The 14,345-nt window shown below is 42.3% G+C and overlaps 1 protein-coding gene across 18 annotated transcripts in view; it reads right to left on the bottom strand.

Annotated features, from left to right (window-relative positions):
• MAGI2 (membrane associated guanylate kinase, WW and PDZ domain containing 2) overlaps positions 1-14,345 on the bottom strand; it is a 1,124,289-nt gene that overhangs the window by 114,936 nt on the left and 995,008 nt on the right. For all 18 annotated transcript variants that reach the window (XM_075926597.2, XM_075926590.2, XM_075926502.2 and 15 more), the window contains one exon: positions 13,459-13,648. In XM_075926597.2, the coding sequence (XP_075782712.2) occupies positions 13,459-13,648 (190 nt within the window). The remainder of the gene's footprint in view (positions 1-13,458; positions 13,649-14,345) is intronic.

Raw genomic sequence — 14,345 nt, 5'->3', positions numbered from 1 at the left:
TTAACTTTCATTGTTATTAATGGAATGTATATGTATCGATTAAAGGTATGATATGGTTTTTTATATTCTAGTAAGGAGAGAATGTCTTCAAAGCAACAAAACCTTACAGGTAAAAATTTTACTCATGGAAAAAAAATCTGTAGGGTTCCTATTTAATATGAACCTATCTCCTTCATGCTATGCTGCAGCAAAATAATAATTTCATCTATGAGTGTAAGCTCCATAAAGGCAATTGTTTCAAAGAATGCTAAGAAGGCACTTCTCGTTCTTCTTCCCATGTTGTCAGACATTTTGGGCTTCCATTATTCTGTGGATATAGAGACACCTTTCTAAAGCATCTCTTCTTGACTTTTCTTTGCTACTTGGAGCTGTTTCCAAGAGATTTGTTGCTTGTGGCTGGCTACCGTGACAAACATGCTATTTTAGAGAATTACAGCAAATGAAGCACAGTTGCCCACCATTGTTTGCAGCAGTGCATCATTTGACATGGTCATCACTGTCTAATCTCTGTTGCTAAACTTGTGGTTATATAAAATGTTCATATAGTGCATGTAACAGTTGTAGCCTGGACATGTTCTGAATAATATTTCCATTCAGAAGTCTAGTTTACAATTCAGATTCAAACACAAAATGTCGAACACATCCCATCAATGTGGCAAAAATCCATATAAGGTCAGAAAGATACATGATATGCCAAAGTTAGAAAAATATTCTGTTAGGTAAGAAAGAGGTAAGTAAAGCATCTTTATCCTCTGTAGGAAAGGTAAGTGATATGATGAGTTGAGCAGTCTGGCAGCAGAGCCAGATTTAGAACCAAGCAGGACGGATTCATGCAACTTTGCTCTACCTAATGAATACACTCCCTTCTTAGCTATCATAGAAGAAATGATCCCAAATATCTTGTCATCATAGGAGAGTGTCTGTAAAGTGCTTTGAGATCCTCAGATGACATGGGCTATATAAATACAAAATAACAGTAGTATTATATTAAGCTGAGCAGACCTAATAAATACAGTTTAATTATGAACATGAAAAAATATGCAGCATGATCTCTTTTTTTTCAAATGATTCCACAACAGGATTATTTGGACTTTTTGGGAAAAATGAACACTTTACTTTTTCCCTCAGTCATGCCATGAGAGTGGTAATAAGTCTATTCTGGGATACGTACTTTAAATTTTAAGGGTATGCTGAAGAGTATCAAACTGACAGAACCATCTGCTATGAAGCTTGGTGTGTGTTATTTTGAAACCCCTCTCCCTTCCCTCCCACCTTTCAACCCACACTTTAGTTGCTTCACTGGTTAGTGGGTTTCCTGCACTTTGTTTCTCACATTGCCAGCTTGTTGATCTATTCTACAGCTATGAGTCATGCTTCGGGTATGAGAGGTCCCAGATTTGACTCCAAGATAACCCCTTTCAGGAGCCTGAGTTGGTCCTATAACTTTAAGAGGGAGTGTAGCTCAGTAGGCTAAATGTACCTAACAGGCGTAAATTCAACCTGAACCATCCGGATCTGAGGCCTGATAGATATTTTCAAACTTAAGAAAGCCCTGGCGCTCCACTCCAGGGCAAAAGCCCTGAACCTTGGTGCCTCCCAGGGGGCTGAAGCTCTTAGCTCCAGCATCTCCTCAGAGGCTGAAGCCCTGGGCATTTCCTGAGAGGCTGAAGCCCTGGGTTCCAGGAAATACTCTGTGAGAATTTAAGACTTGCTGCTAGGATTGCCAAATGGTTTAATCAAAAATACCGAACACTGCCCCCCTCCACTGCCCCAAAAAGAACACCGGGAAAAAAATTCTGTTGAGAAAAAAGGGGGAGACCAAAGTTGTTGAGCAAAAACAGCAGTTATTAAGCATGGCCCCTTTAAGAAGAAACTTTTTTTGCAGCCATTTTGTTTTTCTGTTTTAGCCATAAGACAAGCCCCTGCGGAAACAGGTAAGCAGGGGGGAGGGGGAAGGGGCATGGGCTGGGCCCGGTTGCTGAGTGTCGTAGAGTTGCCAGGTGTCCGGTATTGGAAACCCCCTCAGAAAATACTGGACATTTTAGGTGTCCAGTATTTTCTGAATTTTTTTACTGGACAGGAGGCAAAAATACCAGACTGTTCGGGTCAATACCGGATACCTGGCAACCCTACTTGCTGCCTAGTAACTGCGAGATTCTGAGTTCAAATTTCAGCAGGGCCTAGAGTTGAGTTTCTAGGAATTATTAATTGGATGCTTTCCTAAAAAGATTTGCTCTAGAAATTATTTTAGAGGTTCTATGGCTTGTGTTATACAGGAAGTCAACCTGCATTCCCTCTGGCCTTGGAATCCTTGAATCTATTGCATAATACAAAAACAACAGGGAGGGGGATGAATTCAAAGGGCTAAAGAGCTTTGTCCATAGTATCCATTGAACTAAATTGGCAGGAATAATGGAGACACTGCTGGACTCAGAAGCAGGGCCGGCCCACAACATTTTGGCACCTGAGGCGGGGAGCTCAAATGATGCCCCCATGCCACCTTTTCTTCTGCCTGCCTGTTATGTCTCATGTGCCTTCCTTCCTCCAGCAAAGCACTCCATCATCTCTGTTCAGAGAGAATATATATGCACCAGCAGCAAACACAATTTTCTACACTCTGGGTCCTAGTGGCGCCTCCCCACAGTCTGGCACCTGAGGCAGCCGCCTCAGTTTGCCTCATGGTAAGGCCAGCCCTGCTCAGAAGAATGATTTAAAGTTGGAGGTGGCAAAAGTGTGTGAATAAGAAATGTGCAATCATGAGAACTGGGGAATATGTATGTGCTTTCAGCTCTCAAGCATTACATTAAAACATCAGAAGGATGGCATAAGCAAAGAAGAATTCATTAGACCACAGGAAAACATTGGTTTTAAAATATCTTGTTTCAGGGATGCATGGAAGACCAGGATATTTCTAAAACCCTGAGAAGTACAGTTACTGTAGCCTTCCTCTGCTTGCCTCATCTTGGGTTCAGTTTAGGTTCATGATTTTTGTCTCTGTCTACAATTATCTACAATTTCCAATTCTCATTAGGGCAGAACTCAAGGGAAACCAAACATTTGAATGGATGTGTTCAAGTAAGTCTATCCAGAATTCTTATTCCTTCCCAAGACAAGAACAACATTGGCATGGAATATCCTACCAAGCATGATAAATTAGAATAACTTGCTGAGCATGAGGAGTGGTAAGCAATTAGAACTAAAAATCTAGCTTAAGGATTTTTGCTCATAAATGTACATGGGTCAGAAGATGTTTTCTGATGGATGAGAGAAGGTCTTTCATGACACAAAATCACCTATTTGAGGACAAAAGCCCTACCTCAATGTTAATACTGATATCAGATTGCAACCATATTTGAATCATATTAGGGCTGAATATGAATTGATCTTGATATTTTCCACAACTATCGGGATCTAAGATCAAAGCAGATCTCATACTGTACATTTAGGTATTTCTTGATTTTCATCATAAAGTATTTTTTCTATCTTGTCAGGTAATCAATATATAATTTACACTTGTCAGCTCTTGTCATGATGGCTTCACCCCAAGGTGCTGCTCATGCTGAATTGAAAGTGCAGGGCTCTGCTAAAATACTTCATTTATTAGAGAAACGACCCATATGGGGAACAATTATTTGCAAAGGGCTGCTCGCTCCTTAAAATGGGACATCAAGTCAAATATATTTTGAGCAACAATGCTGAGTTACCAGAAATACTTGGTAATGATGGATAGTCCCTTTTTACTTTCTCTTCTCCTTACAGTCTTCCTCAGAACACAGCACTTTGGAGAATAACAAATCAGCACTGAAATTCTTTCTCTTTTCTTTTTTTTCCCACTTAAGCCCCGAGAGAGCCATGCTTGAAAACTGTTTGCAAAGTTTGTTCAAATATGGCTCCACTAACTCTTTTTTCAAATCTCCTTGGCTTTAGTCCACTCCGCATCAAACATTTTCAAATATGTATCTCTCATGAGTGTAGGTAGAACTGCTGCCAGGAGGTTCAATCGAAAATAACTTTTCAGAACAGTGAAAAAGATTGGATTATTAATATTTATTATCTGTATTGAAGTAACATCCACAAGATGGTAGACACTGTCCACATATGCACAGGAAAACACAGTTCCTGCCCTAAAGAGTTTATCATTTAAAGCCAACCTTTCAAAAATGGGTACCTAAAATTAAATTCCCATGTTCAGAGTGGGAGCTGCTGGTTGTTTGACACTTTGGAAATTCTGGCAAGATATTTAGGGGCCTGTATATAAATTTGGGACTCTAACCATTTTGGAAAAATGGACTAAGAAGGCAAGCAAAATACAAAGGGTGAAAGAAGAAGTTACTCATCTTCATGCAGTAACAATGATTCTTCAAGTTGGGTCCCTGTGGATGCTCCAATGATGGTGTTGGGCTCATCCTGGCCCTGCAGCTCGGAGATTTCCAATAGCTGTGTTCAGCCGGGTTGTGCATGCGCGATCAGCAGCTTCTGCCATTCATGCCCTTTGATCGTCGTGCGCATGTGGCTCCCTGCTCAGTTCCTCTCACCGTTCGATATCTGGAAAGAGAGAAAAACAACTCCAGAACGGGGAGGAAGGGCGGGATGTGGAGCACCCATGGGGATTCATCTCGAAGAACCATCATTACTGCACAAAGGCGAGTAACTTCTTCTTCTTCTTTGAGTGTCCTCGTGGGTGCTCCACTGATGGTGACTATGTAGCAGAACCTCATGTTACGTTTCCGGAGTTAGGGTTTGTCAATGACTGAAAGTACTGCTGAAGCCACCAAGGAATCTGCTGCCCACCGCTGAACTATTGCATAATTGTTCATGAATGTCAAATTTGAGGACCATGTGGCCACTCTGCAAATATCCGGCAATGAGACTCTGTGGACAAAGGCAGTGGATGTTGCTACTGGCCTGGTGAAATGTGCTCTAGGTAAAGCCTGCAGGGGCTTGTTGCAGATCAAGTAGCAGATAGTGATGCAAGAAACTATGACCTTCGAAACACACTGTGAGGATAACGGGTTGCCCTTGGTGTGGTCCGCTATGGATACTAGTAGGTGATCTGTTTTGCGCCAGGTCTGTGTTCTGTCGATGTAAAAAGTTATAGCTCAACATACATCTAGGGTGTAGAGTAGCGATTCTTGGACGGAGGCATGCGGTTTTGGATAAAAGACCCACAGAATAATAGGTTTGTTAACATGAAATTGTGTAGAAACTTTAGGGATGAATGCAGGATGAGTGTGCAATATAATTGAGTCTCTGTTGAAAACCGTGAAGGGTGGCATTGCCATTAGTGCTGCCAGTTCACTGACCCTACAGGCAGACGTAATTGCTAATAGAAATACCACCTTCATGGTGAGCATGTCATGACTAAAGGCTCAAAAGGCAGGTACATCAAGGTGTCTAGTACCAAGCCCAAGCTCCAAGAGGGGTGTTGGGGACTTCGGGGAGGTTTGAGGTTTGCTACCTCCTTAAGCAATCTCTTAGTCAGCGGATGGGCAAAGATCGAATGCTCATCAATGGGTCTGTGAAAGACACTAACTGCGGATAAGTGCACTCTAAGGGTAGAGATAGAGAGACCTGTTTGATCAAGAGATAGTACGTAATCATATGTATTGGTGAAGACGATGGATCATATGTATTGGTGAAGAGGATGGATCGATGTTGCTGTTCTTACACCAACCCACGAATCTATTCCATTTTGCCAGGTAAGTCTTCCTTGTAGATTCCCTTCTACTGTGCAAAAGAACTGCCTTCACCGCATCTGAGCAAAGGTGCTCCTCTATGTCGAACCAGCTAGGAGCCACACTGTCAGATGGAGGGTCTCCAGTCTTGGATGCAACAAGGAGGTGTGGATCTGAGAAAGAAGGTCTGGGGGGGGGGGGCAGAGGATGTGGTGGTTGTAGGGACATCCTGTGGAGGAATGGGTACCAAGGTTGTCTCACCCATGCCGGTGCTAGGAGAATAACTCGAGCTGAATTGTCTCTGATCTTTTGTATCACCCTCGGTATAAGCACCGTAGGTGGAAATGCATAAAGCAGAGGTCCATCCCAGCGGACTAGCAGTTCATCCCCAAGGGACCCTTTGCCTACGCCCCCTCTCGAATAGGATAGGTGACATTTTTTGTTGTCATAGGTAGCAAAAAGGTCTATCTGAGGTGATTCCCAAGCGTGGAAGATGTGGTTCAGGACATCAGGATGGATTTCCCACTCGTGGTTGTGAGGGAAATGTCTGCTGAGTACGTCTGCCATGACATTGCTTGTACCGGGTAAGTAAGACACTATCGGGGTGATGTAGTTCTGCACGCACCAATTCCATAGGTGGACTGCTTGTGCACAGAGCAATCGGGAACACGCTCCTCTTTGATGGTTGATATAATACATTGTGGCTATATTGTCTGTCAGGACCCGGACGGTTGTACCAGTAATGTGCTTCCAGAAATATTTGCAAGTGATAAATACGGCTTTTAGTTCCAGGAGACTGATATGTAGAACGGCCTCTGCTGAAGACCATCTCCCCTGCACATGCCATTGATGTGTGCGCCCCATCCAACAAGGGAGGCATCTGTAGTGAGTTGGCTTGATGGCTGCTGACATTGGAATGTAACCCCCGCTAGCAAATTTTTGAGGTTCAACCACCAACCTAGTGATCTGTGAACTAGAGGGGTTGGATTTATCACCTTGTGAGTGCTGTGTTTTGTTGGGGTATATACTGACACTAACCAATGCTGCAGGCAGCATAAATGGAGTCTCGCATGGTGAACCTCAAAGGTGGTGGCAGCCATATGACCCATGAGGCGGAGGCACGTGAGCACAGTCACTGTAGGGGCATGGATGACAACCTTGTCTAGTTCCTGTATAATCTGAAAATGCTCTTGAGGTAAGTATGCATGAGTGGAGGTGGAATCTAGTCGTGCTCCTATAAAATTTAGGATCTGCGTGGGATCTATAGTCGATTTTTGCTCATTGATTATGAGTCTGAGCAATTGGAAGGTTTGTCTGTTTACCGTGATCATCGATTGACCTTTTATGAGGCAATTGTTGAGGTATGGAAATATAATCATGCCTCTGCACTGCAGGTGAACTGCTACAACTGCCAGAGTCTAAAAAAATCTGGGGGCGGATGCAAGGCCAAACGGTAGAATGCGATATTGAAATTGATTGTCACCAATGATGAAGCAGAGGAAACGTCTGTGAGCTGGATGGATCATTATATGAAAATACGCAGCTTGAAGGCGAGAGCTGCAAACCAATCGTCCTTGTCCAATGATGGCATTATCTTGGAAAGAGTCACCATCTTGAACCTTTGACGGCAGAGGTACTTGTTCAACTTCCTGAGGTCGAGGATTGGCCTCTACCCTCTGGTTTTTTTCTCTGTGAGAAAATACCGTGAATAGAACCCTCTTCCTCTACTGGGGAGGAACGACATAGCTCCTATGGACAGCAGACGCTGGGCCTCTTCGTTCAACAGGGTCTCGTGAGATTGGTCCCTGAAGAGGGATGGGGTTGGTGGATTTGTCGGTGGTATGGTTGTAAAGGGGATTGTGAGCCCTGATACCATGAGTTGTAATACCCAGTGGTCCAAAGTAATAGCCACCCATTGAGCTTGAAAAGGTTGTAGTCAATGGTGAAAGAGATAGGTGACCTGCTGTTCCGTCTTTACTGGAAGGACTTGCTGCATGCCCTTGACAGAATCATCAAACTTGCTGCTTTGAGTTTTGCTCGTTGGCTGTATGAGGTGGTTGGAGTCATCTGCGCTGTGGGCGTTGTCTTGCGCGCAACTGGTCTATAGGTCGCTGTTGATGATGTTGCTTCTGAAAGGGGTAGTCATACCTCCTCTGATAGGGATAGTACTATCTGCGCCTAAAGGCAGGTGTTGAGCGGGAATCCTTTCCTGAATGGAGGACCTCATCTGTTTTTTCCGTAAATAATTTGTTTCTGTCAAAGGGGAGGTCTTCCACTTTCGTTTGAAGCTCCTTGGGGACTGCTACAGACGTAAGCCAGGATAAGCGTCTCATCGCTATTGCTGTCGTAGTGATGTGGTCCGCTGTGTCTGCCACATCCAATGAAATTTGTAAGCTAGCTCACACTGCTGCGAAACCTTCTTGCACATAGGATTTCAAGAGGGGACACTTGATTTCTGGTAGATACTGAAGCAGCTGAGAAATCTTCTCATAGTTATCAAAGTTGTGATTAGATAACAAGGCAGCATAATTCACTATGTGTAAAAGCAGGGTTGTGGAAGAATATACATTCCTACTGAATATATCTAACTTTTTTACATCTGACGTCATCTTGTATTGTGATGTTTTGGCACGCTGTTGTGTACCACCAAGAAGTTCGCATGTGGGTGATTAAACAGGAACTCCAGATTTTTGGAAGAGACAAAGTATTTCTTGTCCATTTCCCTGCAGGTCAGTGGGACCGATGCTGGTATCTGCCAAAGGACTTCTGTAGCCTCCATGATGGCTTTGTTGATAGGAATGGCAACTTTTGCACTCCGTCTTGGGTGAAGATTCTTCAAAAGCCGATACTGCTTCATTTGCACCTCTGTTGATTGGACCTACTGGGACTGGGCCACCCATTTGAAAAGGTCCTGAAACTGTTTGAAGTCGTCCGGAGGAGACATATCCGCTGGAAACACCAGCTCATCAGGAGAGGAAGACGAAAGGTCAGGAATTGGGACATCCGTTTGTTGGTCCTCCACTTCCGACAATTGGCCTTCTTCAGTCTCAGACTACTGTTTGGTTGCACCTGGACTGCATACAGGAGGGGTCAGCTGGTGATTATGTGGGAACTACGGTGGTGTATGTTGCGCTGGCAGTGGATCAGAGCGAGGAGATTGGTGACGTGTGCACTGGTGATAGTAATGACGCACAGAATAAGGAGAGTCATGACAGTGGTCATAGTATCGGTCAGATGGGTGAGGTGACGAGTACCTGGACGATCTGCAACTTGGATATCGCCTGTCATAACCGGCATGCAGGATCAATGCAGAGAATAAGAGTAATGTGGTGACTGCTTGTGTGGCGGAGAGTAGGATAGTTTCCTGTAGTGATCATGGAAATGAGAGCGAGATCTGTATGACGAGTAGTGAGACCTGTCATGGTAGTGATGTCTTGGACTGTCCTGGCGGTAAACCTGCTGAAGTGGTGACTGGTATAGTAGAGGTGAGGGGGAGGGACCTGGTGAGAATGTTGGAGACGGGGAATGGGCATTCCCCTGTCTCTGTGTTTTGCCAGTCGCTTTAGCTGTGCTGGTGCCAGCTTCTCTATTGGTGCCAGCTCCTGCCTGTTTAGCAGCTCTGCTGCTTTTTCTGCCGGTGCTGCCACGGTTTACACCATGGGATCATCCTGTGGTGCTGGCATCAGAGCCAGCTTGCTTGTCGGTGCTGGCGGAGTCCCCTTCGGTGCCGATCCCACTGCAGAGAGAGGCCTTGAATGGTGTGGTGCCGCGGAGTTGAATGGTGTGGTGCCGGTGGCTTTAAAGCGCAGGTGCCGCTCGTCAGCACTGAAGCTGCCTTCGGCGCTGAGAGAGATCTCTCTGGGGCTGTCGTCTTCCTTGTTTTTGCCTCTGACCCCGGCACCAAGGGTCATGGGGCAGAGCCGGAGGCCCCTGGCTTATCTCCTGTGCTGATCCTATTTGTAGGATCAGGCAGTCATGAGCGCGCAGGGGACAGCTTTCTTTTCTTTTGTGCAGCTGGCTCAGTGGAGGAGACTCTTTTTTTTTCTGCTTCTCCCCTGGTTGTTTTGCTGCAGAAGAGTCTGGGTCCAGCACTTTATCAAACAGTAACATTTTCAGGTGCATATCTCTGTCCCGTTGGGAGTGGGCTGTCAGTTTCAAGCAGTGCCTGCATTTTTGGGGGATGGGCTCTCTACACAGGCATGGGCTCTCTACACAGGGTGCACTTTTTAAAACCTGGGGATCCAGGAATCCTTAGATTAGTGAAGTTTCTGGTCAATGTCAGCCTGAGGCTAAAGCCGCTACTGGCTGACCAGGAAGCCACGGTTTAAATCACTTGTTAACGATCATTTGGGGTTTTTTTTTAATAAGAAAAGAAATGTTGAGTAACAAGGGGGTAACCTATTTACAACTAAATTAAAAGCTGCTGCTTCTTTTTTTTTTTTTTTTACAGTTCTCCTGAGGAGATTGAAAGAAAGGTTGAGGAGATAAGAGCTCTGTCTGTGGCCGAGGACAGTTGAGAGGAACTGAGCAGGGAGCCAGGTGAGCGCAACGATCAAAGGGTACGAATGGTACAAGCTGTTGATCGCACATGTGCGACCCAGCTGACCACAGCTATTCGAAATCTCTGAGCTGTGGCACCGTAATGAGCCTGACACCAGCGGAGCACCCATGAAGAAGAATTCTACACTGTGTCTCTTGCAATGTTGGCTAAAAGGGAACAAATGTGGCTTCAAACTCCAAGATTACTGATGGGCTACTAAGAATGCTCAAAGCGCTACATGCCTGAATACAAGGGGGTTATATGAGAGAGTACACAGGATATTCCATGATCCTATGCAAGGCCTGTATTTGAGATATTCTTTACTGGCTGTAGAATCACAAAAAGGGCCATAACTGAGGTTACATCTACACTGCAGCCTTTTGTCGGCCGAGACAATGCAAATGAAGTGCTCATTAGCATTTGTCATGCTGTCATTTGCATAGTCTCTGCTGATGCTTTTTGCAGAAGAGGTTTTTGTGCAAAAACAAGCAGTGTAGACAGGGCTGTTTTGCGCAAAAAAAACCTTTTGCACAAGATCCCTTATGGCTCAAAAAAGGAGGTAGACAGGATCTTACACAAAAGGGTTTTTTGCACAAAATGGCCCCATCTATACTGCTTGTTTTTGCGCAAAAATCTCTTGTGCAAAAAGCATCAGCAGAGAATATGCAAATGACGGCATGACCAATGCTAATGAGAACTTCATTTGCATTGTCTCTGCTGACAAAAGGCTGCAGTGTAGACATAGCCTGAGTGAAAAATCTCAATCAAAGAGTGGGGGAGAAAGACACAGTCGAAATACGTATAATCTTCTATACACTTGGCCAACTCACCACTCCATTACATGTCTATCATCCCACTGTCTGTAACTTTGTGTAATAATTACTCAACTATATCCAAAGACCACCTACCTTGCTCATTACTAATAGGCTAGCTTATTGGAGGTGACACTGAAGAAATAGATTACATGGAGGAGAAAATTGGTGGAGAGAGGGTAATGTGCATTTGGAGCTATGTGGAAGAAAGTTAAAGAGGGTACTTTGGAGGAGCAGAGCAATGAGCAGTCAAAGCTATCATCATTAGCTGAGTGGAAGGGGTGGGAAGAGGGGTGATAAAAAACAAGAACAGAAAGGAAAGGAAGGGTAGAAATGTGAAACACCCTGAAAGGTTGAACTTGATACGTTAGAAAAAAGGGATAACCAGTAGAGGCATCTGAGATGGGGATAATACATATAGAATGACTGGTGAGGAAAATGGTTTTGGCAGCAGCATTTTGAATGGAGTAGAAGAGTGTGATGTGGGCATTAGAAAGGCATAAGAAAGGCCAGAGAAGATTAGGTTTATGGTCCATGCCAGCGTTTCAGCAGTGTGGGTAGAAAGATTATGTAGATTCTTAGATAAGTTATTATGGAAGAAGTAGCCAGATTTGGGCCTAGCTTGGGAATGTACTTAATGGAGAGAGAATTGTCAAAGATAATTCCCAGGTTATGGGCCTGGATGATGGGAGAATGGTGACAAAGTGACACAATGATAAAGAATGATGGGAGAGTGTCATAGTATGCTGAGTAGAAGGATAAGGAATTTAGTTCAGATTATCCTTGTCAGTAATTATGCTGTATGCTTGAGAAATGTCCATCTTATTTCCAGATCACTGATTTTTAGATAAAGACAGGGTTACTTTGGGGTACTTTGACACAATTATTAGAAAATGATATAGATTTTATTCTTGTTTTCTCTTTCTGATAATTCAGGTATTTGTATGTAATGTTCTAAACACAGATTTAATAAATTATCACATTTCATTTCATAGTGGCTTTATAACAACAGTGATTGAAATAATTCACTTATTATAGTGATATATAGTAGACGTGGTTTTGAAACAAAACTAAATCAGGCATTCCCAGCCTTTGTAAAAGTCTGTTTCTGAATCTGAACTTTGTTGCCTTAGGCCTATCTCCAGTACACAGGGTCAAACTGATGCCAAGGTAGCTAATCTGAATCTACACCAATGTAATTCAGTGCAATATTTTGCCCATAATTTATTTATTAGTTGGAGAGCCTTCAAAGAGAAAGGTGCTTTAAATACAAGCATAAGATAATTACTGTAAGAACAAAAATGTAAAGAATAACACATAATATTTAAAATTTGTTCTTAATTTAAGAGCTCTAGTTTACATAGAGCATATAATTTTAATGTAAAACTTTATAGGAGAATATATATATAGAATATTTTTTCCCTTGGCCCTGGTCTACACTAGGGAGTTATTTTGAAATAACTCCCCTTATTTCGAAATAATAAGCAGAACGTCCACACTACCAAGCCCGTTATTTCAAAATAATGGGCTTGTTAGTCTTAAATAATAATTCTTGCTTTCCATGAGGAATAATGCTTATTTCAAAATAGCTATTTCGAAATAGCGATAGTGTGGATGCTCCACTGATGCTATTTTGAAATAACTAGTACCCAACATCATTCAAAGTAATTAATTCCTGGTGCTTTCTGGGGCTCTAAGTAGAGGTAGCACATTCATATTAAGGGAGCCTGCCTTGGACTAATTTTGAGGCTTCTCTGTAGTGTGGACATGCTATTTTGAAATAGTTATTTCAGGAGTTATTTTTTCAAAATAAATAATTTTGAAATAATTTCCTAGTGTAGACATGCCTTGATGTGGAATACATGCAATAAATTCCTTAAAAACATGAAAAAAGAAAATAATGATATGAATCTTGGAGATAGTTTTGTTTTCTCTATATCTTCAGATATTACATGTTAGTGAATTTTTAACAGCCAGGTATAGTATAATAACAAGCAGAAAGTCACTGTATGTAAAACAAACCAACCAACCAGAAGTTTCATTTTTATACTTCAATCTAAGGTTAAGAATAAGCAGAATAATTTAATGTTAAATTTGCATCACCTTGTCAGTTAACTTACAAAGAAGATACTTTGATGTAGATTGTTCTTCTATGAGGACTTAAGACTTGGAACTGGGGAGGGGAAATAGCAAGAAAACATACTTGTACAAAAGTTGAAACTTAAATATGTAAAATTTAGACAATTTTAGAATAAATGTATCAAGGTAGACTTTGAATCATTTGTAATAGTATGCAGTAATTGGATTCATGTCTGGGTTACTTTAAACTACAATAGATATAATTATGTAAAATATGTCAGCCTTGACACATTCATAGGCAAATGCTTACAATTATTAAATGCTCAGCAGGGTGAACAGCACTTTCACTTACGCCTACTTTCATAAATAGCTCTTGACTTCTCGTATAGCTCATATGGGTCAGGTTTTCTTGGGTCAAAGGCCTCTGTTGAATCAGGAAACGAACTCCTGTGAAGGGTGGGTGGAAAGGGAATACTCTGTGGTATAACTGGAGCAGATAAACTGGTCTGAGGGCTGCCTTGATTCTCCCATCGCTCCATCATCTATAATAAATGATACAAAAAAAAAAAGATTAAACATCTTTTCACCATACTGTGACTAGTTTAAATACTGTAGAGAAAATGGCTTCAGTTACAACATGTGGTAGATATACATTTATTTTGTAAGGGCTAGAAAATCTTCTGGGTACCTTTGGGATTGAAAGAGGCTCTAAATTTTATTTTAAAATTACTTAAAATAAATTTATTTAATTATTTTTTTTATTCTAAGGTCTTAGTGCTTACAGATATAACAAAATACACAATAGAGAAACAGCTATAATTAAAAAAACACAGCCATGTCTTTCCCAACTATGTATTGCACCCTTCTCATATGTACAAAGTCTTTCTTGTCTGACTTGCTTCATTTTTCCCCTACTAGGGAACTCCATGGAAATAGATGAACTTTCCAGTATATCCTCAAGCATAATTGAGTTTGTCCAACCAAAAATAGGATGTAGTAATTTCGAGATTGGAGGATTCCCCACCAAAGTTTCCTTGCTACCAAATCTCTCTATTTAAATCAGAGGTTCTTAACCCAAAAACAGCTACATCTTTGTCACACATCAAAAGCAGTGATCTCTCAGGCAGCTGGGTCTATCATTATTTGGGAACCCATTCTGCAATACTACTCAGGTTGAGTGGCACTTGCTCATAGCTCCATTTGCCTCACTGACGCTACTCATATAGAAAAGTGCCACTC

The sequence above is a fragment of the Pelodiscus sinensis genome, chromosome 1 (genome assembly GCF_052426305.1).
Source record: "Pelodiscus sinensis isolate ZL-2025 chromosome 1, ASM5242630v1, whole genome shotgun sequence".
NCBI lineage: Eukaryota > Metazoa > Chordata > Testudines > Trionychidae > Pelodiscus > Pelodiscus sinensis.
This window is presented reverse-complemented; position numbering and strand designations above follow the sequence as displayed.